Raw genomic sequence first — 25,645 nt, 5'->3', positions numbered from 1 at the left:
TAAAGGTGGCACAGCAAAGGGGCCCAATTGATATGGAATGATTTTGTGTTACCATTTTTTGTGAAAATTTATATGCATATGTATTCACTGATTTTTCTGGCCTAGAGTCTCATCAAGACGGTAATAGATTATTATTATTATTATTATAGACTGCCCAGCGAACCACATTCCATTGCACTTCATCAGGACAATACTATCGCGCCTGCTCACTTTGGCGTGCAGTATCGGGCCAGCAATACACGGGTTCTGTAGCCGAATCCCGCTCTTGCGGTTAACAAACGAGATGAGATCCTCCCGTAGTGCCCAGTTTACGTCCAAGAACTTTTTTTTGTGTTTTCTATTTCTACATCATTGATTTATAGTCTCAATCATCATAACTATGACCTTACTCACCGTGACGCTAGTGTCCCAATACTACAATATAGCTGGGCATGCATAACTGCAACAGCACTGTCCCCGTCCTGCCATAGTATACAATGTCCTGCCGTCCATTTTATGTCGTTGCAGTTCGTAGGGTCACTCCCCCAGCACCAATCCTGGCCAGTCTCCCAATCGTCACCAAATCCGCCATTCTCGCCTATCATCATACCTTGAGCAACATCATATTCACCGTTACTTTGGCTTGTTCCCACTCCCAAAGTTGCGCCGTAAAAGTCTGTGTTATACAACACCTTTGCCGATGACGGGTTTTCGTAGTCTATGGTGGCCAGTTGACCACGTCGTTCCAGTTGTACTGCATATAGCCTTTTGAATTTGCCAGTATTTAAATGCTCTGGCTACTCCCGTCTACCCATCCGTTGAAATCGCGTTTAACGGATGGTTGTAGTATGTTAATTGCAGAGTGACTTCCATTAGTCTGCACAATATGTGCAGCCGTCTCGTTGGTTATCTGCGGCACTATAACATGGCTCATACCTGCATACAAGCCCACTGATACTGATTTGTTCAGATTATCTGACGAAAATGTATACATGGGGGCACGCTTATAACCCGTTGTTGTTTCATTGTATGAGCTAATCTGAATGACTTCAACGCCGTCCATGTCCTCGTAAACATCGCCATCCCTTTTGCGGTTTCTCCATTCATCTGCTACGGTTCGCTGTGAACATTACAGTTACCCCAGTTCCGTACACTGACAGCCAGCATGGCCAAGTACCCATCTCAAGTCCAGTATCAGTATTATAACACGAAGAATAAATCGTGCTTGCGCCGATTGCGCCCACGCCGCTGCTTTCTAGCAGAGCCATAATAGGTCTCCTGCTCCCCGCTATGGTCTTAACCAATCCTGCGAAGTATAATATAAAAGTTCCTGCCCATGGAGCACTCCACTGTCTCTTGTAATTAAAAGTCTCTAGCTGTGCTCGAGTACGCTCGATCAATGTCGCCAATGCTGCGCGGTTTAAGACCACCAATATCAAAATCGCAGTGACGACACCGAAGGTCATGACAGTGAGCACCCTTACTCGTCTGGTTTCGAGGTAAGTACTGATTTTACTCATGATGTTTCACGGTACACAGCACACAGTATATTGTTGTTGTTTCAGTTTCTAAACTTCTACAGGTGGGGGAACTCCCGTTTATATACAGTAGAACCTCTATGCATAACGCATCTCGGAATAACGAAATCCTGCATAAATCCTGCATATACCGTGTCCCGAAATAAAATCCCGCAAGAAGTTGATATACACCGAATTTCGCTATAGGTTTTTGCATTCCTCCCCCATAGTATAACTGCCGATCCTGTGTGGCCGGCTCCGCTAAGTCCCGAAGCGGCTACACCTCAACAAAGTTCCAGGTGTGAAGCTGCAAGCGAGGGTTGTGCAAGCATTCAGTTAATAAGCGTTCCAGTTGAGATTTGTAGAACTCCTATTCATATGTTTCCAGTATGTAGAATGAGCAAAGTACTTAGATAATAATGTCGCTTAAAAGAAAGAAAATTGACGTTATGATTAAGGAGTGTGGTACCTGTAGTTGACGTCCTAACTTTGATGAAATACCTATAGAAGTAAATCCAAGAAAAGAAGCTTTACCGGTAATACTGGTTGGTTATGGCTCTCTTTTTATAATCGAAATTGCGAGCCTAACAAAGATCAGTGGCGTCATCAATGTTTGGTGGTTGTCCGCTGTGTTGGTGAAGACGGGCCGTCCCATATTCACTACACACCTGGGGGCTCCGCTTCGCGATGTTCTCTCATAGACACCTCCGCGAAGCGGAGCTACGGGGGTTTGGGGGCTGGCCCCCAAGTCATTCGAAACAGCGAAGTACCCCCTACAAAACTATATGAATGTATACTTACGCGGATAATGCCAAGTAAACTCCTGTTCCCTCCATACCCGGCGTTCTAGCAGCCCTGCCAAACCTTTGCATCACTAAGTCAATAGGAGCTTCTCCGTACTGGATTGCCATCTTGACGTCCGGAACGCTTACTCCCGTACCCAGGACCTCGGTTGCAAGAGCAATGCGAATTTTGGAGTCGGGTTTTCTAAACTCCGTGAGATTTTCTTGCCTCAGCTGCGCATTCATCTGCTCATTGAACGGCACAATCATTTGACGGACAACCTCACCGTCCAGCCGATATTCTTTCTCAATGTGATCAACGAGCAGATCCCTGAATTCGGAGGTAGTAGCAGCGTCTTTGACGAATACAATTGTCTTGGGCATGTCTTGGGCCACCTTTTCACTATTAGGAGCCTCACTAGCAGAAGCCCCACTCTGTTCGGCCTTTTTCTTCCGCATCATCTCACGAATCGCGGGAGGGGGTTGGGCCTTGCCACGAGCAGGCCGATGCTTGGGCCGAGCATGCTTCGATGGAGCCCCGCCTTCAACTGCTTCCCGCACATACTTCAGGACAAAGTTTTGCATATCATTTATAAAGTCGCCAGATCCTGCCCCGCTGTCATAGTATAACTCTGGGCGATCAATCGAAACCTTGACCACCTTTGGCTCCTCCACCAAAAGATTGTACAGATTATGCTTGAGAAACTCCAAATTTATTGGGGTTATCGACGCAGAAAAAGCAAAGCAAGGAGCCGAGCGGGAGATGAGGGTACAGAAGGACAACAGGTTTGAGCCATGCTCACGGAAATTTTCCCGTACTAAATGGCAGTTTTCAACGGCCAAAAGACATAGCCTGTCCGCGACTTGAGGATCCTCAAAAATCGCACGGTTGGATTCGGTGATCGCCTCTGGAGAAACGATGATATGGGTATACTTCCCAGCAATCATATCTTTTTTAGCCTCTTGCTTGTCCTCGCACTTGCCGAGAATCAATGGCCCATAATTAAGAGATAAAAGCCTGTCGTACCGATCCTGTTCTAGGTAGTCATATAGGGGACAATAAGTACAACTACAAACCTGTCCTTATCATAACCAGGATCGGGCATTTTCTGGTAAATTTTACTCTTGCCCCAAGCGGTACGTGCCGCAAGGTTGACTCCATGGCCATCCCTAGGTCCTTGATAATGCCAGCCTGGATTTTGGTTCGTTCATCCATCTTAGTTATCTTGTGGGCGGGGGGAATGGCGAACTTATTTTTCGCGCGCGCGTCGACGCGTAAAGACCGTGAGCCGCATACGGCGCTATCTCTAGCTACATCCGATAAACCTACTATGCTTGCATTAAATGGTATATTGCCATTGTTCCGGTATTGGCATCCAGTTGGAGGAGACTCTGCTTGAGCGGACGTCAGTTTGGAAGCCGCTCGGCATCTATTACCGGTAATCTAATCTGATACTGTAGTCGTGGGAGCCCGTTTAAACAGTGCCGGTACCGGTACAGTAATACAGTACGTAACTCAAATGTATATCCTTAATATTACGAGCAGTTGTTTCAACAGCTCTTTGTCAATCAATATTGACCATCTGCCAGAAGATCTCCTCATTGGTATACTAGACCGGCTTGCAGAGGATGATCTGAACAATAAAAGCTTAAAACGTCGTTAATCTGCTGAGAACGATTGTTATTACCTCTCAGTTACAAGCTAGTTCTCCAGAGATTCAGCCTCACAAGTTCCGTAGAAGTGGAACAAACTTTACATACCTATCCGGGCTGCGTTGTTAAGAACTGCGAGAGGCTTGCACGTAGAAAATTCGACTGCTCCTGTCGCTCGTGGTCCAAGAGAGATTAAAATAAAGGGACAGTATTTTACACCCTATATGCTGACTGAACGGGAAAGTGCAGAGCTGCATTATGAATATTTGCAGTTATCAGCCTCCAAGATTCGGGAGCACTTATTTCCAATTGCAAAGCGTAATGTACCTACCGGTACTCCAATAATATAGATAAATAAACAGCGCGAAGCATTTGCTTCATTTGCTTACTTTACATCATACTAAGCTGCGAATATCGCAAAATGGGGAATTATTCGATGTTCGGCAGTGGGAACCAACGAAAGTGAAGCCGTCCTGTCTCCACCTGTGGCTACAGACACGGCGACTGAAGTGAAGCAATTTCACGGTTTCAATTATCTCCATGGGCACAAACCAACCTTGAATGTTGATATATAAATACTTGAAGCGCAGTAGTTCCACAGCATGTTTTGGCGGTCAAACTATCTCAATACCTCCTTGCTGAGAATGCCGGTAATCACACTGTCTACGGTAATACCATAAGATAAAAAAATTGCAGTACAAAAAAACCCCAATTGGAAAAATACCCGCTCTGCATGCACTAGATCGCTTCTTATTTAAAGGACCTCGTGATAGGCAGTATGGAGCGCACCATTTCGTATATGCCCGTAAGTGCTGTACTCGTACCCACTCGGAGAAAGGTGGAACTGTGTTCCGTCGGAACACGGGTACCCTGATGCTCTCCATCTGCATTTCTACGCAGCTATAGGACCTCTGTAGGGGGCCTCACCCGGTTTTTTTCTTTTGACTCTGCCCCGGATTTCCCACTTGTAACCGAATGTATATGCAAGAAAAAAAGCCGAAAGAAAAACCTGGGGTAAGTCGATCCTGCACATCGAGCTGCTCCGCCTTTCATGCAGTACACCTATGGTACATACAGTAGCTGGACATAAATAGAGCAGCATTTCGTCTTGAACTCTTGAATCCTTCTGTTTTATTTTCCCCCTCATATTTTAGAATCCAACAGTTTAAAGCCTTCGCAATGACTGTAGTTCCTCCAAAGTCCTCTAGCGCTCAGCTGTACGTTACATCAGAGGGCCGTGTATGCGGAGATCTCCGAGCCCCACTAAACACTAATCCTTTTAAAATTTAAAATTTCAAGCTAACCAACAATTTTGTAGCCGATCGACCTTAAATAACGGCACAGTTATCCCTACTGTCGGAGTTCGCGCTGAATTGACTCGAGATACCGATGTGTACAAGACCATTCTCGATGCTCTCAAGAATGGGTTCCGGCACATCGACGCGGCGTGGATGTATGGAAACGAGCCAGACGTCGGTCGAGCCATCAAGGACAGCGGAGTTCCTCGTGAGGAGATCTTCCTGTCGACTAAGCTGTGGTCGACGCACCACAAGAATCCCCAGGCTGCCCTGGACGAGAGTCTAAAGAACCTGCAAACAGACTACGTGGACCTTTACATCATGCATTGGCCAGTTGCGTTGAACCCTAAGGACAATGCAATTATCCCGCGAAAAGAAGATGGCACCCGAGACGTCGACACTGAATGGTCCTACGTTAAGACCTGGGAGCTCATGCAGCAGATTCCCAAGGCAAAAGCGCGATCAATTGGCGTTGCCAATTGCTCCTCAGTCCATCTTGAGCAGATTCTGAAGGCTCCTACTACCACTACTAAGCCGGCCGTTAATCAGGTCGAAGTGCACCCGTTCTTGGCACAGTGCCATCTCACTGACTATTGCAAGCTGAAGAATATCACTATTGAGGCATACTGCCCATCTTCTACCGCACTGATGAGCCTTCTCGGCCATCCAGTGCTAGTTCAGCTGTCCAAGAAGTACAATGTGTCGCGAACCTGTGTCCTAGAGTCATGGCTGCTTCAGAGAGGATACGTAGTCCTTTCCAAGGATCCTGTTCCAAATGCTGAAAAGTACTTGAAGTTGTCCAACCAAGAGATTGAGCAGGTGCGGACTATCTCTCGGTCCTCCCACCATCGAATCCTGCAGCCTGATTGGGGCGTTGAAGTCTTCCATGACGATAAGCAGTAAAGAGAGACATTTATTTATTTATCATGCTAACTTGCATACAAGATCACTGTCCATCAACTCTTGCCTTTTTTCACACAAGATCACTATCTTTAACAAAATTGTTTAGACAAGAGAATTCAACGGTTAAATAAAAGCTCATTTTTTGATTCATATCTCAACGGTCGCCCGTTTCGGCGGAAAACGTGTGGGGCCCCACGCAGCCGTATTAATAAAAGTGACACCCCCCCACGGCTGAACGCATATATTTATAATCTGTGGGGTTCCTGAAAGTTGCTACTCTGACATCCCCCTAGTGAATGAAAATGGCTGAAATTAGCAAGAAGTAAGTCTAGCTGGAGTTAATGATAGTGTTGGAGGCTAATTGTTTTTTTTTTTAGGACTTACACCCTTAACAATGGCGTCAAGATGCCCGCGGTTGGCCTGGGTACCTTCAACTCCCCCGACGACGCAGGCTACAATGCCATTCTGGTAGGTTCGCATCTATTGCATAATTGAAATTGAAGCTAATAATTGGAAGACCGCGTTGAAACTGGGTTACCGCCACTTGGATACCGCCATGATGTATGCGAATGAGAAGGATGTCGGGCGAGCGATCCGAGAGAGCGGTGTTCCACGAGAGGAGATCTTTGTGACTACCAAATTGGCTCCAACTCGCATGAAGGATCCCAAAGCTGCTCTGGATGAGAGTTTGGCGGAACTTGGACTCGACTACGTCGATCTTTATTTGGTGCACTGGCCGTGCCCTCTTGCCGAGAATGGCACTCAGAAGTACCAACCTCACAAGGGCGAAGATCGCAGGAATTTCAACGGCGACAAGTCGTGGGACCATGTTAGGACTTGGGAGCTCATGCAGCCACTCGTCGAGTCTGGCAAGGTCCGAGCAATCGGTGTGTCAAACTATGATACTGTTTACTTTGAAGAGCTGTTGAAGGCTCCGACTACTACAGTTGTGCCAGCTGTCAATCAGGTTGAGCTGCACCCATATCTGCCCCAGCAGAAATTGTTCGACTACTGCAAGGAGAAGAATATTGTGCTTACTGCCTATTCACCATTGGGACGGTCTCTTCCAGTGCGTGAGGACCCATTGATTAAGGGGCTAGCTGAGAAGTACAAGGTGAATCCAGGGCAAATTGTTTTGTCGTGGGGAGTGGCTCGGGGGAACTGCGTTATTCCAAGGAGTGCAAACGCAGAGCGTTTGGGGTTGAACTTGCGAACTGTCAAGCTGTCCAACGACGAGGTGGCCCAGATCACCGCCCAGGGTGAGAAGATCAAGCAGCGGGGCGTCAATCCCCGGTGTGATGAGTTCCCACTCTTCCAGGATGACAATTAGATACCTAAGTATTTAGTATTTTGTATCCAATTTCTATGTGATGTGGATTCCAGAGTTCTGGATATTGGAATTAGTGATTATGTTATACGAGAAGGCGCAGACAAATAGAATCGCTACACCGTACACCTATATTGGCAGAGGTGCTCGAGGTCTGTTACAAATTTTGTTACGAGACTACCTACGATACTACGAAGGAGATTCCTAGGTGATCTAGTTCAATATCTAATGCCCATTCCGGTTGGTGAGGGTTACTGATTACTCGTCAACGTTGCTATTGGAAGCAGGTACGAACTTTCGCTAAATAGAACTCTCCAGCCCGATTGGAGCGTCGAAGCCTTCTACGACGATAAGTAACTCTAAAAGCAATTCATTATTTACTTATTAATCCTCTTTTTATTTTCTATTCTAATAATTCATTCTCATATAACAAGAAATTGATTAATTAGAAAAGAAAATTCAATGGTCAAGCTAAGCTTTTTATTGTTTCAAATCTCAACGGTCACGAATTCCGACGGTGGCTGTGTGGGGGCAGTCATGTTAATTAACGTAACCCCCGCGTCGGCTAAAACGTGTACATCACGGTATTTATCCGGGGGTTTGACCTTGATAATTGTGACCTGACATCCCCTTAGCAAACGAAAATGGCGGAAATCAATCAGAAGTATGTCTGGATGGAGTTAATAAAGGCAATTAAAGACTAATTGAGATGTTTATCTTAGGACTTACACTCTTAACAATGGCGTCAAGGTGCCAGCGGTGGGCCTCGGCACCTTCACCTCCACCGATGACGAAGGCTACAACGCCATCCTGGTAGGTTTCTTCCCTGAATAGTGGTGGAAATTGCTAATTGAAAAGACCGCTTTGAAATTGGGGTATCGACATTTGGATACCGCCATGATGTATATGAATGAGAAGGAGGTCGGACGAGCTATCCGAGATAGCGGTATCCCACGAGAGGAGCTGTTCGTGACTACCAAATTGCCTCCAACCCTCATGAAGGACCCAAAGGCTGCATTGGACCAGAGTTTGGCAGACCTTGGGTTGGAGTACGTCGATCTTTACTTGATGCACTGGCCATGTCCGTTGGCCGAGAATGGCACTCGGAAGTACTTGCCTCACAAGACCGACCTTAAGGACCTTAACGGTGACAAGTCGTGGGATCATATCAAGACTTGGGAAGCCATGCAGCCGCTTGTTGAGTCCGGCAAGGCTCGAGCCATCGGCGTATCCAACTACGACACCATCTACTTTGACGAGCTGTTGAAGGCTCCAACTACGAAGGTTGTGCCAGCTGTGAACCAAGTTGAATTGCACCCATATCTCCCACAGCAGAAGCTGTTGGACTACTGCAAGGAAAAGAACATCTTGCTTACGGCATACTGCCCATTGGGACGATCCGTTCCAGTGCTTGAGGATGCCTTTGTTAAGGAACTTGCTGAGAAGTACAAGGTGACTCCAGCGCAGATTGTTTTGTCCTGGGGAGTGGCCCGAGGGACCAGCGTTATTCCCAAGAGTGGTGACCCGAAGCGCTTGGAGTCCAACTTGCAAACCGTCAAGCTCTCCGATGATGAAGTTGCCAAGATCACTGCGAATGGTGAGAAGATCAAGCAGCGAGGAGTCAATTTCCAATGTGAGGAGTGGCCACTCTTCCAAAATTAGGGTAACACAATAGGAAATATTTAGTTTATTAAATTTCCTATATAATTGGGATGCTATATAATTGCGTCCCATGTAACGGCTTCCTATATATTGGTATTCGGGGTCATATTTGTTCGCAGAGCCAGTGTTTGAGGGGTGAGGACTGCTCCCTCAATTTAGTACCGTACTGTACTGATAATTGTACTCGAGACCTATAACAATACTACCGTCATTGAGGCCGTTCTGCTTGACAATTAGGCTGAATTGATTGTCGACCCCCAGGGACCCCCACGTAGGACGATCGTGTATTTATAAGCTGTGGGGCTCCTGAACCATTGAAAGTTGCCACTCTGGCATCCCCTAGTGACCTGAAAATGGCTGAAATCAACAAGAAGTAAGTCTCGATGGAACTAATAACAGCCTTGGGAGAGCTAATTGAGGTTTCTAGCATATACACCCTTAACAATGGCGTCAAGATGCCAGCGGTGGGCCTGGGCACCTCCCGCTCCACTGATGACGCAAGCTACAACGCCATCTTGGTAGGCTCCTATCTATTGTATCATTGAAAGTGAAGCTAATTGAAAAGACCGCTTTGAAATTGGGGTATCGACATTTGGATACCGCCATGATGTATATGAACGAGAAAGAGGTCGGACGAGCTATCCGAGATAGCGGTGTGCCACGAGAGGAGATCTTTGTGACAACCAAGCTACCTCCAACTCGAATGAAGGATCCAAAAGCCGCTTTAGATGAGAGCTTGGCTAACCTTGGGCTCGACTACGTCGATCTTTACTTAGTGCACTGGCCGTGCCCTCTGGTCGAGAATGGCACTAATAAGTACTTACCTCACAAAGCTGAACCCAGGATCCTGAACGGCGACAAGTCGTGGGACCACATCAGAACTTGGGAGCTCATGCAGCCACTCGTCGAGTCTAATAAGGTCCGAGCAATCGGTGTGTCAAATTATGATACTGTTTACTTTGAAGAGCTGTTGAAGGCTCCGACTACTAAGGTTGTGCCAGCTGTCAATCAGGTGGAGCTGCACCCGCACTTCCCACAACAGAGGCTGTTTGACTACTGCAAGGAGAAGAACATTCTGCTTACGGCGTACAGTCCATCGGGACGGTCCATTCCGGTGCGTGACGATCCTTTGATTAAGGAACTTGCTGGGAAGTACAATGTGACACCATCGCAGATTGTTTTGTCATGGGGAGTGGCCAGGGGGACCAGCGTTATTCCAAGGAGTACCAACCCAGAGCGTTTGGGGCTTAACCTGCGAACCGTCAAGCTGACCGACGACGAAGTTGCCCAGATCACTGCGAACGGGGAGAAGATCAAACAACGGAGTGTCCCACCCGTATGCGAGGAACACCCACTGTTCCGGGACAATTAGGGTACTTAATTCCTATATGATTGGGTTCCTATATAATTGGATTCCAGAGCTTATGATATTGGTATTCATGATCATTTTTTCCTTTCGAAAATCTCCTGAGCCAGTCAGGCTGTCCGATTATTCAGAAATAGCGAGTCTAACAACAAGGTTTTATCTTCGCAATTGATGAAGCAGATTTGATTGTGAACTGGCTGGGGAAATGCTTGCGTAAAGAGTTCCTTAACCTAAACTTTAATTCTTGCGTCAGGCCCACTTTGGGGGCGTTTCACGCTCGAAAATACCAAAAGTCCAGCATAATCATGAACAATATGCCACTCCCACCTCCGTTTAGCGAACTGCCGAAACCACCAATCCCGTATGTCAAGGAATGGAAATTCACCGCCCGTAAGCATATAGCTCCTCCTGCTACACGTGTGTTTTACGAGTACTGTGCTAGCAGTGACGATATATTGCGGGAAAGAGAAGACCTCACGCTTGTGTGCGCCATCCCCCTTTAGCAGGGGCTTTTGGATTGGGAACTATTGATTTGAAGATCCTTGAACAACTCAGCGTTGGCGATGGTTACAGCGCACAAGTCTTCGCGGTTGAGGCCCAGTCGAGTTTGCATCATATAAAACGAGGAGCAAGGTTGGTGGCAAAGTTTACGATCCCCTTTATTTTGACGATGAGAGTGGACTTAATCCTTTTCTTTGGGTGGACAGGCTTAATACGCACGAGATACGTGTATATCATGATTTATCCGACTTCCAGGGTAGGCTGATTCCCCAGTTTCATGGCTCCTTTTCTTTGGACTTGCCAGTTCAGAGCTCTCAAACACGCACAGTTCGGCTTATTCTAATCGAATATATATCGGGCCCATCAATGCAACAGGCAAATCCAGAGGAGTACTCTCAGCATGACCGTCAAAGGCTCATGAAGTCGGTGATTGATTTTGAAAGTACGGCTCAGGAACGGAACATGCTGTTAACATATCTGTGCCCAAGAAATATCATAGTCACCCTACCTGGATCTCTGCAAAAAGAAATATCGTGTTCATTGATTTTGGTTATAATGTTTTTGGTAAAACAAAAAAGGAGTTAAAGAATAGCCGTGTGGATGTATATCTCGGGCAATTCGTATCGCCTCTTTTACGGTGGAAAAGCACTGATTTGTATAAGGTAAAGGAATTCCGTGATTGGATTGACTGGGATTGGGGGCCTTGGATTAAACATCAATATGCTCATACTCAATCGTTAATCACACCAAAAATGCGGATAGCCTACAGCAGGTGATCTATCTCTGCTCAATTTCTGATGTTTTGGGGATCCCAATTGATACAAAAAAAGATTTTGATTTTGCTTGTTCGAAACCGCTTCGCGAAAACAACCTTCGTTAAGAGATGAGCGAATGTAGAAACGAGAAGGAAGGTGGGATGCGTAGAAGGTAAATACCTACGGTGTAACTTTTCTAGAACTGCATGTGTATTTTTAAGTGGAGTCTCAAATGCAGCCGCGGCCCCATCAAAGGCGCGCTAATGGTTAATATCAGTACAGTAATTGGTTTCTTGTATAATTGGGTACCAATGTAACTGTACTACCGGTAGGTAATTGGGTTTCAGAGCTTTGGATATTGGTATTCTTGGTCATATTCCTCTCGAAACCACAGGGTATACAGTATAATCTACCGTTAATCTTTCAAATTTTCAATACCCTGTTAAACGATTGCCCATGACGGTGGCACCTTACTTGGACCTGTTAACTTCAAGATTGTTTATTTATTCTATAAATCAGAAGGACTATGAATAACTACTGGTAGTTATGGCTTTTAGCGAACAAGGTATCCATGGCATAGTAACTAACGTTACCTGGAATGTCGGTACTTCCTGCGGTGATAATTATAAACTGTAGAACGTACTCATTTTAGACCGCGTACCTTACTGCATGTATACAAAAAATAGAAATTACTATCGTGTTGTCGGTAGTCACGAACAGCTCCTCTCGTGGGATGCCGCTATCTCGGATAGCTCGTCCGACCTCCTTCTCATTCATATACATCATGGCAGTATCCAAGTGTCGGTATCCCAATTTCTATCGTGTCGTCAACCAAATTTTCGCGTTCTCATACCATGCAATGATATGAACATCCTAAGCTTTATACGATTTTCACTCCTATGTGACAAGAAGTATAATTTACTGGTTTTTTTTTTTGAATTGACTTCCGTCGTACTTATAACAGGACGTCGAGTTAACAGCCCAAATTTTTAACGGTCACAAAACGCCATAGCATTGAACTCTCAATTACACCGCGCTAAATTTGTGCCGCATAGCCTAGAATCGATTATCCCAAATGAACCAAACTATCTTCGTTAATAATAAAACCCGGTACTAGAAATTAAAAAATTTTCTCGTTACAATAATTAAACGCATATCGAAGTGCAGGTTACGGGGAGGATTAATGCGTCGGGCCGATCCGCGCTCAAGGACGTGTAAATTGGATGGTGGGGGTACGGAGCGCGTTGTTCCGACTTCGAATTAACATTATTGATTACCTATATAGGAAGCCAAAATACCACAAGCCGTTTAATTCGGCACCGAGCGTCGATCCTGCTTTGAATCGCTCACTACACCTATATAGGAAACCATAACTCCACAGGCCAAATTGGAATTTTAGAATGCAACTAGTAACCATTCCGCCGCCAAGCGGGCAATTTCCTGATTGGCTTTGAAAGCCATTCCCACGCTCATAACCTCTTATCCCTAGCCCGTAACTGACTCCCATATCTGGAAGGCTTTCAACAAAACTTCATGGCGGGTGAAAGTACTACCTGCGGCTTAGTTTTTCTTTAAGACGCATGCATGTCGATCCGCGGCTGAACACAAAGATTTTTCCCTTCTCTAATTGCCTCTGAAAGACCGTATATAGGCTAGATGGGCTGCTAAGAAGAGGAGATTTCTCGTAAATAATGAATTACCTTTCCAATTGTTAGGAAAACGATCCCTTGAAGTATGAAGGACGAAATCATGGGCGAGAAATTTGAGACATTAGCTGTAGCCGTCCGATAGTACGAAATGCAATAGCAGCAGATTGCTCGCCAATTACTAATAATAAATGAATTTACTATTCCAATTGTTAAGAGACGGCGACCCCGTGAAGAATTTAACAACCGATTAATGAGACATTAGAGCACGAAATGCGATGGTGGGGTGGATTACAAATATTTCTCAAGCCATAGCTACCTAGTATATTGATTCCATATCCTGGCGGAAAATATATATACGCACTCAGTCCTAATTTCTCAGCCCGCAACACTAGATTACGGGCTACCATGACGAGCGATCATAGCATAAAGTCCGACATAGTCTCAGAGTGCACCGAGGGAGGAGGTTCGAACCTCATCTTCTGCGATGAGGACTACTGCTCACAAAATACGCCGGAGACCTCGACAAAAGAGGTGGCTCCTGACTCTAGCGGTCAAATGCCAAAGACTATCCCGCCGATGTGTCTGACGAGAGAAGTGACGTTTGTGTCCATTCTTATGTGCGCTCAGATGTTCACCCAGGCAGCCGTGGGCATGGCTAACTTTCCTCTCCAGATCATCGGATCGACTTTTGGAGACGACCATGATGACGGAAGACGCAGCTGGTATCTCGCCGCGTATAGTCTTACCGTCGGGACCTTCATTCTTCCCGCTGGTCGTCTTGGAGATATGTACGGCCACAAGAAGTTCTTTCTCATTGGGTTCTCATGGCTGGCTCTATGGTCCCTGATCTGCGGGCTGAGCAACTATGTCTCGACAAGCATCTTTTTCGATGTATGCAGGGGACTTCAGGGCATTGGCCCAGCAATTCTGATGCCCAATAGCCTTGCCTTGCTGGGAAGAACGTTCCCAGAGGGTACGCGCAAGCATATGGCATTTGCCCTTTTTGGCGCTTGTTCGCCAGGCGGGTATATCCTGGGAGGCTTGTTTTCGGCTCTCTTGGCTCAATTCGCCCATTGGCCCTGGGCGTTTTACATCATGGCTATCACAGCTACCGTAGTCACGGTGGCCTCTTACTTCGTTATCCCCGCAAGGGACGAACACGATGAAGACGGGAAGCGGTTTGACTTTCTCGGAGCATTCACTGGTGTTGCGGGGCTCATTTTCTTCAACGTTGCGTGGAATCAGGCCCCAATTATCGGCTGGTCGCGAGCCTATACTTATGTCTTGTTAATTATCGGCATGCTCTTCTTTGCCGCATTCGTTTACATTGAATTGAGGGTTGCGGAGCAGCCTCTTGTGCCCCTAACGGTGTTCAACGCGCGAATAGGGTCAGCTTTAGCGATTGTGGTCTGCGGCTGGGCGACTTTCGGCATGTGGATCTTCTATCTCTCCCAGATTTTGGAGGTCTTAAAGGGCGACACACCCATTCTAATGATCGCCAAGTTTAGCCCTGTTACGCTTAGCGGCATGTTTGCCTCATTGGCCGTTGGTGTCCTCATGTCGCGGCTTCCAATTTCCGTAATCCTCCTGATTTCCATGATTGCATTCTGCGTGCCTTCGATTCTCATTGCAACCTTGCCGTTGACGCAGGTCTACTGGGCTCAAACATTTGTGGCTATTTTAATTGCGCCCTGGGGGATGGACATGAATTTCCCAGCCGCCAGTCTTTTGCTGAGCGCTTCGGTTCCGCGGGCTCACCAGGGAATTGCTGCCTCCCTCGTCGCAACGGCCGTTAATTACTCCATTTCAATCGGCCTGGGAATTGGTGGCACAGTCCAGAGATACAGTGTGCCTTCTGCGGAATCCCCACAAGATATTCTGCGCTCCTACCGGTCAGCTCTCTACGCGGGTATCGGTATTAGTTGTCTGGGGATCGCCATTGCTTCCGCTACGGTTCTTGCAGATATCATCAGAAGAAAGAAGAAAAACTAACCATTTTTGCATAGATCTTTGTAACATACATACCTTGCATAATCAATCCTCTCCGAATAATCGTCCCTTTAGTTTCTCCGCAAGGCAGACCTACGGGGAGTTTGAGCCAGTCACTCAAGAATCCAGTTGCCAGGCTCCAAAATAAAGCAAATTGCCTATTGTGGAGTAGGCATTGCAAGTAGCTGAGCTTGAATTGCTATCACCTCAGAGCTCAATAACGTGTTTCACCATCAGCCGGCGAACATCATCGACCGGCGAACGGACCTCAAAAGCGGTGACAATTTAATTGCACTAATTGCTAGAATTATATTATTCTCTTTCGTATTGTTAGCCATTGTTTTGATGGAAAAAAAGCGTCTTGAAGTTGGCCAATAGTGTATGCGGAGAGAGTTCGCCGGTCGATGATGTTCGCCGGCTGATGGTGAAACACGTTAGTTAACCCCTCAAAAACCGTAGTGGCTCGGATGTGGCCAGCTATGAACTTAAAGATCGCAGCTCATCCCTCTTCGGCAGAAAAGAAAATATTATCATCTACAGAATATCATGGTACATTATTTATCCGTTTTACAGAAGGGCTGCGGAATTTAGACTACACCGAATACGAATTCTGCGCAATGTGCGGGGTAGTGGCTGGAGCCGTTGCGGGGCCCCGGAGCTTGGAAGATCTTTAGTCCGAGACGACCAAGATTAAAAGCTATGCCATGGCACAGTCTGGGCCTAATCCAACAGCTTGAGACGTTGCAAAATGACACGCGTGTCTGAAGTACTTGTCGAGTACCACCAGAAGTGTGATACAGTTGGCATTGGAGAGCGCAAGCCGCGATTATCCTGGAAAGTCGTTGATGCCTCTGACGGGTGGACTCAAAAGCGGTACGAACTTCGTATTACTGAAGGACGCGACTTAGTCTATAACGAGGCAGTTGAGTCATCTCAATCCACGTTTGTTGAGTGGACCGCTGGGCCCCTCAAATCTCGACAAAGAGTGGAAGTTTCCGTCCGTGTCCAAGGCGCGTCCGACAGTGAATGGTCTCAATGGAGTGATCCCATCGTCATTGAGGCCGCTCTGCTTGACAATTCCGACTTCAAGGCTAAATTTATCGCCACTTCCGAGCCGAAATCTTTGCGAGAAGTCCTTTTCGGCAAGCAGTTTAGCCTCAAAGGAGGTTCAATTGCTCGAGCCAGGCTCTACAGTACCGCCAAAGGAGTCTATGAAGTTGAGATCAACGGTCGAAAAGTTGGAGACGAGTTTCTTAGTCCGGGCTGGACATCTTACACTCACAGGATTGTCCAGCGAACTGATGATGTTACTAGATTGCTGACCGATGGAGATAACGCAATTGGTATTCGCTTGGCCGACGGCTGGTTTTCCGGATTACTTGGTTTCGACGGAGGAGCCACCAATGTGTACGGAGACACCAATATGGCACTTGCCCAACTTGAAGTGACCTATGAGGACGGATCAGTTGATGTCGTAGCCACAGACGGCTCCTGGATGTGGACCTATGGTCCGGTTTTGTCCGCCGAGCTTTACAATGGCGAGACGTACGATGCTACGAAGGAGATTCCTGGGTGGTCTACTCCAAAGTCTGATGGATATTCCGGCTGGCTGAAGGTCACTGAATATCCTGTAGATGTTGCCATTGAGCCTCCCGTGGGTCCTCCCGTCAGGTGCACCGAGATTGTCAAGCCTCACAAGATCTTCAAGTCCGATTCTGGTAAGACTATTGTCGATTTTGGCCAGAACATGGTTGGCGTTGTGCGTCTGAATAAAGTGAAGGCACCAGCAGGCCACAAGGTCACGATCTACCACGCCGAGGTCATGGAAAACGGCGAATTGGGGAGACGCCCATTGAGGGAGGCTAAAAACGTTGACACATATGTCTTCAAGGGCGACTCCGAGGGTGAAGAGTGGGCTCCCCGCTTTGTTTATCATGGATTCAGATACATCCAAGTGGATAACTGGCCCGGTGAATTAACTGTTGAATCTTTGGACGGACTGGTATACCACACTGACTTCCAGAGAACTGGATGGTTTAGCTGTTCGCACAAGCTACTCAATAAGCTTCACGAAAACGTATGTTGGAGTATGCGTGGCAACTTCGTGTCTATTCCTGCAGACTGCCCGCAGCGGGACGAGCGACTAGGGTGGACGGGTGATATTATGCTGTTTGGGCCAACTGCTAATTACCTCTACCAGTGCCAGGGCCTGCTGAAGAACTGGCTGCTTGACTTGACTGCTGAGACGAAGGACTTTGGAGCTCCGCCGATTGTGTGCCCAACTCCTCTTCATAAGTATGATAACTTTTGGAAAGGCAAGATTGTTGCTGCATGGCAGGACGCTGCTGCCATTGTTCCCTGGCAGATCTACCAGCAGACGGGCGACCTCAACATCCTTAGGGCGCAATATACTAGCATGAGGGACTGGTTGAAGCAGATCCCGCGTGATGTTAACGGTCAGCTTTGGGACCCAGGCTGTTTCCAAGCTGGTGACTGGCTTGATCCCGATGCTCCTCCTGATAAGCCGGACAAAACGAAAACAGACCCCTCTATTGTTGCCAACTGTTATCTTATTAGGTCAACAGAAGTGGTTGCAGCTGCAGCAAAACTACTGGGCGAGAAGGAAGATGCCAAAAAGTTTACGGATGAGGCCAATGCTCTTCGCAGCTTGTTCGAAAAAGAGTACATGACACCATCGGGCCGTATGGCCAGTTACTCACAAACTGCTTATGCCATTGCAGTAATGTTTGGGTTCTCTGAGGACAGCCCGGAACACCTTGAGGTTGCTGGAAACATGCTTAAGCAAATTGTGACCATGGATCGCTTCCATATCGGCACAGGATTCGTCGGAACTCCAATTATTTGCGATGCCCTAGTGAAGACTGGCCACAGCGACGTTGCTTACAAGATGTTGCTCAACGAAGAGAATCCCTCGTGGCTGTACCCAATAACAATGGGAGCCACAACGACGTGGGAGCGCTGGGACAGTATGCTTCCTGATGGCAAGATTAACCCAGGGGAGATGACATCCTTCAACCATTATGCGCTTGGCGCGGTTGCCGACTGGATGCACAGATCGATCGGCGGGCTTCAGTGTGCAGCTCCTGGTTGGAAAGAGGTCGTTATCAAGCCACTCCTTGGGGGAGGCATCTCCCACGCTACTACTACGCACGATTCTATGTTCGGTAAGATTTCCTGCAGCTGGAAGGTTGTGGGATCGAAGTTCAGCCTTGAGGTGGTCATTCCTGCAAATGTCACTGGAGTTGTACATCTTCCAGATGGAAAAATGTATTCAGTGGGTTCAGGAAACCATTTCTTTACTGCCGATGTCAATTGATCCGTCCATTTTGCTACTAGATAATCTTAGTTACGCTGTTCAATTGATAAATCTTGACGTATTTCTCTTTCTTTTTAAACTCTGTCTGTCGTAACAAGGATTTTTTGCTCTCCTACTTCCTTTGGATGCCACGCGGTATGCTGTTAATCGACCATGTGAGAGAAGTCAGCCACATCCCCCTCTCTCTCAATGCATAATAGTACGGCAGTAAATATTACAGTATAATAATGATCTTGAGTAAATATTTTTACCCAGGACTGAGAAATACTGATTTCGGTATGTGAGATTTCTAATAAAATAAAGCCAACAGGCGAACAGGCGAACAGGCGAACAAGCGAACACCTCTACGTGGCAGACGGTGCCAATTTCCTTAGTGATATGATTTACTGATAGCATGAGGGAAAATCTCATGACGTAATCGTGATTGATTACGCCCGTTCAAAAGCAGAGAAGAAAACTTGTACTTAGCCCTCTCAAGGAGAAATCTACCCTGTAATAAAGGATGAATTGCCTTTCAAAAATTAGCAATGGTATAAAGTCCTTCCTTGATGCTGAGGAGAAATGTTTCGAGATTTGAAGTCAGGAGAGACGGCACGAATATGTACCGAGTTGTCTCATAGTTTTCACAGCGTAGAACGGCTTGCCCCTTGCGCCTTGGCTGTCGGTAGGGCCAAATATAGCTAAAGAAAAAGTGGGCCTGCCCCGCTGTGTCTTATTTCGCTAAGTGCAGATCTGTTCTGCCTCCTCGCTGAGGAAAAGAGAGTTAAGTGAATTGAGTCCTCAAGACAGAAGCGTGTTGAACGGCCAAATTTCCTGGAAACCATTAGGCGGCATTCTCATTCGGGAATGCGAGAGTCGGAGTCCTGCTGAAGGCACCTAACGCTCGCTTCAAAATGAAAAAATTGATCTTGTGCATACATTTGGAGTCTATTTCGCCCTTCTAATACCAAATTTGGGAACCATATTCCACCATGGTGCGTACATTCCTGTGGATTGAATCTACCGGTACAACAACAGTAGCAACGATAGCATTATCACGCTATCTTCTCCACCTTTGCTTTCACCTTTGCTTCCCCTACCTCTTCCATCACCTCTTCTGCTCCACCTCGTCCATCTTCGTTAAATCATTACCCCGATAAAATAACCTAACCCCTTTACACCGATGTTCGCGGAAGTGAGACATTGCGAGTAGATGCGGGGCTGACGGTTATGCAGCCATACGCACGGAACTTCAATACGTTCGCGCTGTCTTAGGCGGAGAGAAAAAAAGAGGGGCCGCTTAGCAGCTCTTGGTGGATGATCTGCCGAAGTTCAGTTACTCTCGGCGGATCTTTTTCGCGACACGCGTACTGCGTTTGCTGCAGACTACCCCACACCCAACAGCCTATCTACTGAACATGTTTCGATGAGTATATATAACCCCTCGGTGGCCACCGAGAGGCAACATCATCAACACTATGTCGAAGGAGGAGCCACACTCTCATGTCGACCAGGTCGACACCCACGTTCAAGACGTGAATGAAATTCACGGTCGTGCTATCCAACAGCAGGAGCATAACAGGTCCTATTGGCAGGCTCTTTGCCATGACCCCAAGCTGATGTTCTGGATCTCCCTTATGCTATGGATGCTTATCATTCGAGGATTTGAGAGCCAAGCCTCTGGTACGCTTTTAAGCATTCCTCGGTTCAAGGAGAGGTTCGGAGAGCCTATGGACGGTTCCTATTATATCTCTACCAAATGGCAGTCTGCCATAAATGGTGGCCCGCAGGCTGCAGGGATTTTCGGCTCATGGGCGGCATCGTACTTTAGCGACATTTTTGGCTTCAAGATCATTCTCCTGTGTGCTGCGGTCATTAACATAGTTTCAATCGGTATTGAGTTTGGCTCCACCTCGATCGCCATGTTCTTTGGAGGCAAGATGATGAACTTCGTTGCCATTGGCGCTTTTGTTAACCTCTGTACTGCTTATGTTGCTGAGATTTCTCCTCTGGCCATCCGATCCTCCGTTATTGGCTTCTGCAACCTTTCTCAGTGCATTGGTCCGTTTATCGCTGCTATCATGGCTAACTTCACTTCCGATTGGACTTCTGATTGGTCTTGGAAGTCCCTCGTCTGTGCACAATGGGGATTTGCAGTTGTCGGGTTCATTGGCCAGATTTTCATGCCCGAATCGCCAGTATATCTGGTCAAAGTTAACAAGCACGAAGCTGCGCGAAAGTCGCTTTATCGCCTTTATTCCCTTGTGTCCGATGCTGATGGCCATCTTGAGAAGATCAAGATCACTCTGCAGGAAGCAGAAGCTGTTGACTCTTCCGGAACTTATCTTGATTGCTTCCGAGGTACTAACTTGCGTCGAACCTTGATATCTTTCTTGGTATTCTTGGCTCAGCCCATGGCTGGTCTCGGGTTCGTTTCGAATTACGGCCCGTTGATGTATCAGTACATGGGTGTCAGCGATCAGCAGTCGTTCCTGATTCAAATCGGCGCTCAGATCCTTTCTATATCTGGAGCTATTACTTCTTTCCTTGTTGCTGACTTCGTTGGACGTCGACCCATGCTCTTCTCCGGTTGCATCGGCCTTGGCCTTCTCCTACTCTGTATGGCTATTAGCGGGTCATTCGCTGATCATCACCCTGCTGCTGCGACTGCATCCGTCGGTTTCTTGACCATGTATAACTTCTTTTTCAATGCGGGCGTTGGTTCCGTCGTATACACAATTGCCGGTGAGATTCCCACTTCAGTGTTGCGAACCAAGACCCTTGCTCTCACGCTGTCTCTGGAAGCGGCGGTTAATACCATGTGGTCGTTTGTGTCGCCATATCTTATCAATCCAGGATATGGTGATCTTCGGGCGAGGGTTGGATACATCTTTGGCTCATTCATGGTAGTTTGGGCCTTGTTGGTATGGTTGTACGTTCCTGAATCGCGACGACGAACCTACGAAGAGCTAGACGAGCTGTTCAACAATAATGTGCCAACGCGACAATTCAAGAAATATGAAACTGTTGCTGAGCGCCGGGCTGCTGAAGCGTTTCAACTGGAGCAGAAGACTGTAGATTATGAACATTGCGAAGACGTTTAGGTTAGCTCTTGTTTTGTTTTATGTTATTATTATATGTTTTTTTTATCTTATCTTACTCATAATCATATGTCCATACCATTGAAAAGTCCCATATAAAAATATACTGAAATCAAGTCAATCCAACTTTGACGTTGTTCCTGATGTTTAACTGTTCGATTTTTATCCTAAGCGACTATATCACCAGTCCTATCAACGAAGAAAGTGACAAAGCGTGGATGACACCTTAAATGGGATATAGGTAGTTTATTCGTAGCTTGAGGACTGTCAAATATGCCATCCCTTCCCAATGAACATCCTGAGTCACGCATTTTTGAGGAGCATCCCTTTTGATACCAAAGTAATGGTGCAGAGAAAACCGATTACACAGGGTATGGAGCTAAATTCCTGTGCAAAGTCAAAACTCCTTAATAGGAGCTCATGCATTATCTACACTGCAGTCACCAGAAACTATGGCCATGTGCATACCATAGAAATTTGAGCCTAATTTAGTTAAAAGATTTCCTGCCGTATCACCCTGGTACTGTACCTGTACTGATAATTAATTAAGTACAGTGGTGTACGCCTTGCCTCCTAAACAGGCTTCCTGAGTACGAAAGCCTGTGTGGGTAAGCCGTATATACTTCCAGGCTACCATTGAAGGAAAAAAAGTGGAACGCGTGTGTCAACTTATAACTAGAAATCACTGAAATCTTACACCGTTGCGACCGCGGGATCGCAGCATATTCCGCACCAATCATTCTGTTAGCCAATCCAATGCATTGGCTCTTATCCTTTCCTAAATATTATTCCTAGGTTTTCGAGATCAATAAGTCTTTTTAATGGCATGCATGGACTACCGGTAGAGGAAAACTAAGGATGCAGGCAATATTTTTTTTATTTTTTTTGTATTATCAGAATCTATTATACTCATAATAATATGTTACTATCATTATAACTTCCCATATAATACTCTGAGATGAGCTGATGTCAACTGACTTTTGTGACTGGTGCATTATTGTGCAATAAATGCGTACTCAATACTTGTTGAGGATACCTACACTACCTTTATGGTTCAAAAAGATGTTTTATTAGACTCTCCAAACATCTGGAGTCTGAGCAATTAACAATACATGAGGTACTGACAATATGGATTCCCATATAACTATTTGCGAGATGGACTTTAAAGATATGAAATGCCGTTACATGTTACCGTAGTACCATTAGACTGGAAAGAGTACTACAATTCACCTCAATATAGTATAAAGGCCGAGTAGAGCAGCTGCTAAGCCGTAGATATAGTTATGGTGTATCGTCAATGTGAGATTCTGACAAACCATTGCCTATAAATGAATACGGTAACGAATTTATCGACCGAGCACCTTTTCGGACCTCACCGCTACAAAGCGCTATAAGTTCACCAAAAATTACTAATCACTTAGAACTACTTGCGTCACTTAAACTATCTATTCTTCAGCTTCTGTGCATATCTTTGAATTATGGTGGGTCTTGCAACAGTGCCACAGAGCCGCAAACCCGACCGACGCCGCTTTGACGACCCCTCGTTTTCTTCCTCGACGCATCCGTCCTCCTCAATCCACCCTTTTCGGCCATTATTTCCCTTACATGGATCCTTTAATAATCCCTCCATCCTGCAATCGAATCCTTTTAACCGTCCACCGTTTGTTGAGCTCGTATTGGCCTCCTCTAGGACTTGTACCATAGCCTGCACACGATCCAACTTATGAGATACTGACTGCAGTCCCTTCGTAAACCGGTCAATCTGCGGCAAAAACTTGAGTTGGGGAGCTTCCCATATGTCTAGCTTTACCATAATGGGTTGCCGAATCAGACCTATCATAAGGCCTGTCTCGTCTAAGTTGTAGAAATCGCAGTCATCGACACCGTACTTCGCCCGCATCTTCTGCACTAGTCGGAACCACGGCTCGATATATGCAGGGTCTTTAGAAAGGCCTCTCCAGTAGTCTAAATCCCGAGAAATAGGCGTCTCAAGTTCTGGGCGTCGTTCGAGGAAACGATCTGTCTGACGCAAACCACCCTTCGCGAGCAGGCCATTGGTTATATATTCCACATCCGCACACCGAGGCGAAAACCCTCGCGATTCATGTTTTATGATGAATTGGATAACCACCTCCTCTTCTATCGTAGTCAAATTCAGCGTTCCTGCTTTTGAAAGTGCGGCCCTTCATTTTGTGATGGGTTCTGGTTTCTGGCGCTTCATCAAGTTTGGAGCCGTGTCGGATGCCCAAAAGCGGTGTCATTCAAATCACATGGTCGCTAAAAGGAGGGAATTTCTTCACGTAAAGTTAGCTATTATCTTGGTGGAGAAAATGCTTATTGAGGTTAGGGATCATGGTGGTCGGAGAGTGCGTCGGTCGATGGGGGACGTCGGTTGACGGTGAAACAAATTTTATATCTTTTTTGGTATGACTTGAAAACGATGAAAAAGAGTACAGGTGGAGAGTAAGGACGGTTCACTGAAGCGTACAATCTAACGGCTAGCCATAAGTTTTCAAGTAATCAATACGAGAGAATAAAAATGGGAAACGAAAGCATGTGTAATGATGAAGGGTTAGCATGGTTCTAGGCTATTTGAGTGCGGACTAATGAGCACTAGAGTAATATTTGAAACATGTAGTATCAGAGAAGGCTTCTAAGGGATATTGTAAACATTGTACAACATGACGCACTAGTTTCAAAGTTCGATTGATATCTCAGGAATTACATGGGACGTTTCTGATGAGAAGTTATTAGCCGTAACTTTATATTATAACCTGATAAGATAAACAAATAATAGCTGGTGGATATCAGGTATTGTGCAAATAAGTTCATTTCGGAGAAACTAACTGAATTTGAATTCAATCATAGCTCCGCAGTCATAAACCCAATCATGCTCAAGAAGCTCTCAATTGATCTAGAATGCCTAAAAATATAGAGGATATATATTAATTGTTATGAAAGTGATGAGCGTACGAGTGAAGGGTCAGTCAGTCGCAGACTCGAACCCTGACTCAGTTAAGACTGAAGTAAACCAGACGCACGCGAAGCATGCAGCTATAAAATCTGCAAGTGAAAAGTTTTCTTCATCTCCATCGACATCTCTTTGCATTAGAATTAATAATAAGGGACAGGCAGGTGAGAGATCAAAGACTGGAGAGAACTGGAAATTAACTTGGAATCAATTAAGATCTGTGCACGTTCAGTCAAGAGAAGATTGACGAAGCTAACAGATCATTTCTTATTAGGCTTAAAAGGTATTCAAAAACAACACCAATTTATAATTATATATTATTCACGGTTGGAAAAATCCTCGAGTTTACTATGGTGTTCATTTAAATTACCGCACATTATAATTATATAATATTATATATATATAATTTTAAAAAATAAGTAACTCCGATACGGGGAATCGAACCCCGATCTGCCCGGTGAGAGCGGACCGTGCTAGCCTTTACACTATATCGGATTTGACACCTGTGGGATTCGAACCCACGCCTCCGGAGAGATTCGAATTCGCGGTTTAGCTGCGAAAGCTTTCACTTGAGTCGAACGCCTTAGACCAACTCGGCCAAAGTGTCATTTGTTGAGAGTCATTCAACTTTGTCAACTAAGAGTAATCGAGACATCGATTAGTAAGAAATTATAAAAGCGATTAGATTAGTCAGCTTTGCAAACTGAGAAAGGTCTCAGCTGAGATGTTAATCTTCGCGGACAATGTATAATTATTCTGATTTGACGTAGAACGGGTAGAACGGGTAGAACGGGTAGAACGGGTAGAACGGGTAGAACGGGTAGAACGGGTAGAACGGGTAGAACGGGTAGAACGGGTAGAACGGGTAGAACGGGT

General features: G+C 46.0%; 10 protein-coding genes, 2 non-coding genes and 1 pseudogene across 13 annotated transcripts; 8 read left to right on the top strand and 5 right to left on the bottom strand.

Annotated features, from left to right (window-relative positions):
• Positions 1 to 389: 389 nt before the first annotated feature.
• Positions 390 to 1,499, bottom strand: TRVA0_076S00364 (annotated as a pseudogene). The gene is given in 3 exon segments: positions 390 to 767; positions 767 to 1,093; positions 1,092 to 1,499. Coding segments are annotated over 3 exon segments (1,113 nt in total).
• Positions 1,500 to 2,293: 794 nt separating this feature from the next.
• On the bottom strand, positions 2,294 to 3,226 carry TRVA0_076S00342 (DEAD/DEAH box helicase; the record flags this gene model as incomplete). Its single annotated transcript, XM_076687797.1, has 1 exon — positions 2,294 to 3,226. The coding sequence occupies one exon, from the start codon at positions 3,224 to 3,226 to the stop codon at positions 2,294 to 2,296; it is 933 nt and encodes a 310-aa protein (XP_076537976.1).
• Positions 3,227 to 5,110: 1,884 nt separating this feature from the next.
• Positions 5,111 to 6,132, top strand: GCY1 (glycerol 2-dehydrogenase (NADP(+)); the record flags this gene model as incomplete). Its single annotated transcript, XM_076687796.1, has 2 exons — positions 5,111 to 5,148; positions 5,250 to 6,132. 2 exons carry the CDS (start codon positions 5,111 to 5,113, stop codon positions 6,130 to 6,132), a joined length of 921 nt encoding a protein of 306 aa, XP_076537975.1.
• A 296-nt stretch (positions 6,133 to 6,428) lies between these two features.
• GCY1 (glycerol 2-dehydrogenase (NADP(+))) lies at positions 6,429 to 7,462 on the top strand (the record flags this gene model as incomplete). Its single annotated transcript, XM_076687795.1, has 3 exons — positions 6,429 to 6,454; positions 6,510 to 6,600; positions 6,650 to 7,462. The coding sequence occupies 3 exons, from the start codon at positions 6,429 to 6,431 to the stop codon at positions 7,460 to 7,462; spliced, it is 930 nt and encodes a 309-aa protein (XP_076537974.1).
• A 641-nt stretch (positions 7,463 to 8,103) lies between these two features.
• Positions 8,104 to 9,121, top strand: GCY1 (aldo/keto reductase; the record flags this gene model as incomplete). The annotated part of the gene is made up of 3 exons (XM_076687794.1): positions 8,104 to 8,123; positions 8,182 to 8,272; positions 8,318 to 9,121. The coding sequence occupies 3 exons, from the start codon at positions 8,104 to 8,106 to the stop codon at positions 9,119 to 9,121; spliced, it is 915 nt and encodes a 304-aa protein (XP_076537973.1).
• A 604-nt stretch (positions 9,122 to 9,725) lies between these two features.
• Positions 9,726 to 10,493, top strand: GCY1 (glycerol 2-dehydrogenase (NADP(+)); the record flags this gene model as incomplete). The annotated part of the gene is made up of 1 exon (XM_076687793.1): positions 9,726 to 10,493. The coding sequence occupies one exon, from the start codon at positions 9,726 to 9,728 to the stop codon at positions 10,491 to 10,493; it is 768 nt and encodes a 255-aa protein (XP_076537972.1).
• A 1,919-nt stretch (positions 10,494 to 12,412) lies between these two features.
• Positions 12,413 to 12,736, top strand: TRVA0_076S00232 (uncharacterized protein; the record flags this gene model as incomplete). Its single annotated transcript, XM_076687792.1, has 1 exon — positions 12,413 to 12,736. One exon carries the CDS (start codon positions 12,413 to 12,415, stop codon positions 12,734 to 12,736), a length of 324 nt encoding a protein of 107 aa, XP_076537971.1.
• Positions 12,737 to 13,797: 1,061 nt separating this feature from the next.
• On the top strand, positions 13,798 to 15,384 carry AMF1 (MFS transporter; the record flags this gene model as incomplete). Its single annotated transcript, XM_076687791.1, has 1 exon — positions 13,798 to 15,384. The coding sequence occupies one exon, from the start codon at positions 13,798 to 13,800 to the stop codon at positions 15,382 to 15,384; it is 1,587 nt and encodes a 528-aa protein (XP_076537970.1).
• Positions 15,385 to 16,129: 745 nt separating this feature from the next.
• Positions 16,130 to 18,718, top strand: TRVA0_076S00188 (glycoside hydrolase family 78 protein; the record flags this gene model as incomplete). The annotated part of the gene is made up of 1 exon (XM_076687790.1): positions 16,130 to 18,718. One exon carries the CDS (start codon positions 16,130 to 16,132, stop codon positions 18,716 to 18,718), a length of 2,589 nt encoding a protein of 862 aa, XP_076537969.1.
• A 1,457-nt stretch (positions 18,719 to 20,175) lies between these two features.
• On the top strand, positions 20,176 to 21,801 carry MAL11 (general alpha-glucoside permease; the record flags this gene model as incomplete). The annotated part of the gene is made up of 1 exon (XM_076687789.1): positions 20,176 to 21,801. One exon carries the CDS (start codon positions 20,176 to 20,178, stop codon positions 21,799 to 21,801), a length of 1,626 nt encoding a protein of 541 aa, XP_076537968.1.
• A 1,438-nt stretch (positions 21,802 to 23,239) lies between these two features.
• On the bottom strand, positions 23,240 to 23,698 carry TRVA0_076S00144 (uncharacterized protein; the record flags this gene model as incomplete). Its single annotated transcript, XM_076687788.1, has 1 exon — positions 23,240 to 23,698. One exon carries the CDS (start codon positions 23,696 to 23,698, stop codon positions 23,240 to 23,242), a length of 459 nt encoding a protein of 152 aa, XP_076537967.1.
• Positions 23,699 to 25,192: 1,494 nt separating this feature from the next.
• tRNA-Glu(CTC) lies at positions 25,193 to 25,264 on the bottom strand. The gene has a single exon. It is a non-coding gene; the product is annotated as a tRNA-Glu (tRNA).
• A 2-nt stretch (positions 25,265 to 25,266) lies between these two features.
• tRNA-Leu(CAA) lies at positions 25,267 to 25,376 on the bottom strand. Its single transcript has 2 exons — positions 25,337 to 25,376; positions 25,267 to 25,311 (listed from the first exon to the last, which is right to left on the bottom strand). It is a non-coding gene; the product is annotated as a tRNA-Leu (tRNA).
• Positions 25,377 to 25,645: the final 269 nt, after the last annotated feature.

Source organism: Trichomonascus vanleenenianus (assembly GCF_965637985.1).
Source record: "Trichomonascus vanleenenianus strain CLIB 3782 genome assembly, contig: TRVA0_076S, whole genome shotgun sequence".
Lineage (NCBI taxonomy): Eukaryota > Fungi > Ascomycota > Dipodascomycetes > Dipodascales > Trichomonascaceae > Blastobotrys > Blastobotrys vanleenenianus.
Note: the sequence above shows the minus strand (reverse complement) of the source record. Positions and strands in the feature narration are given on the sequence as shown.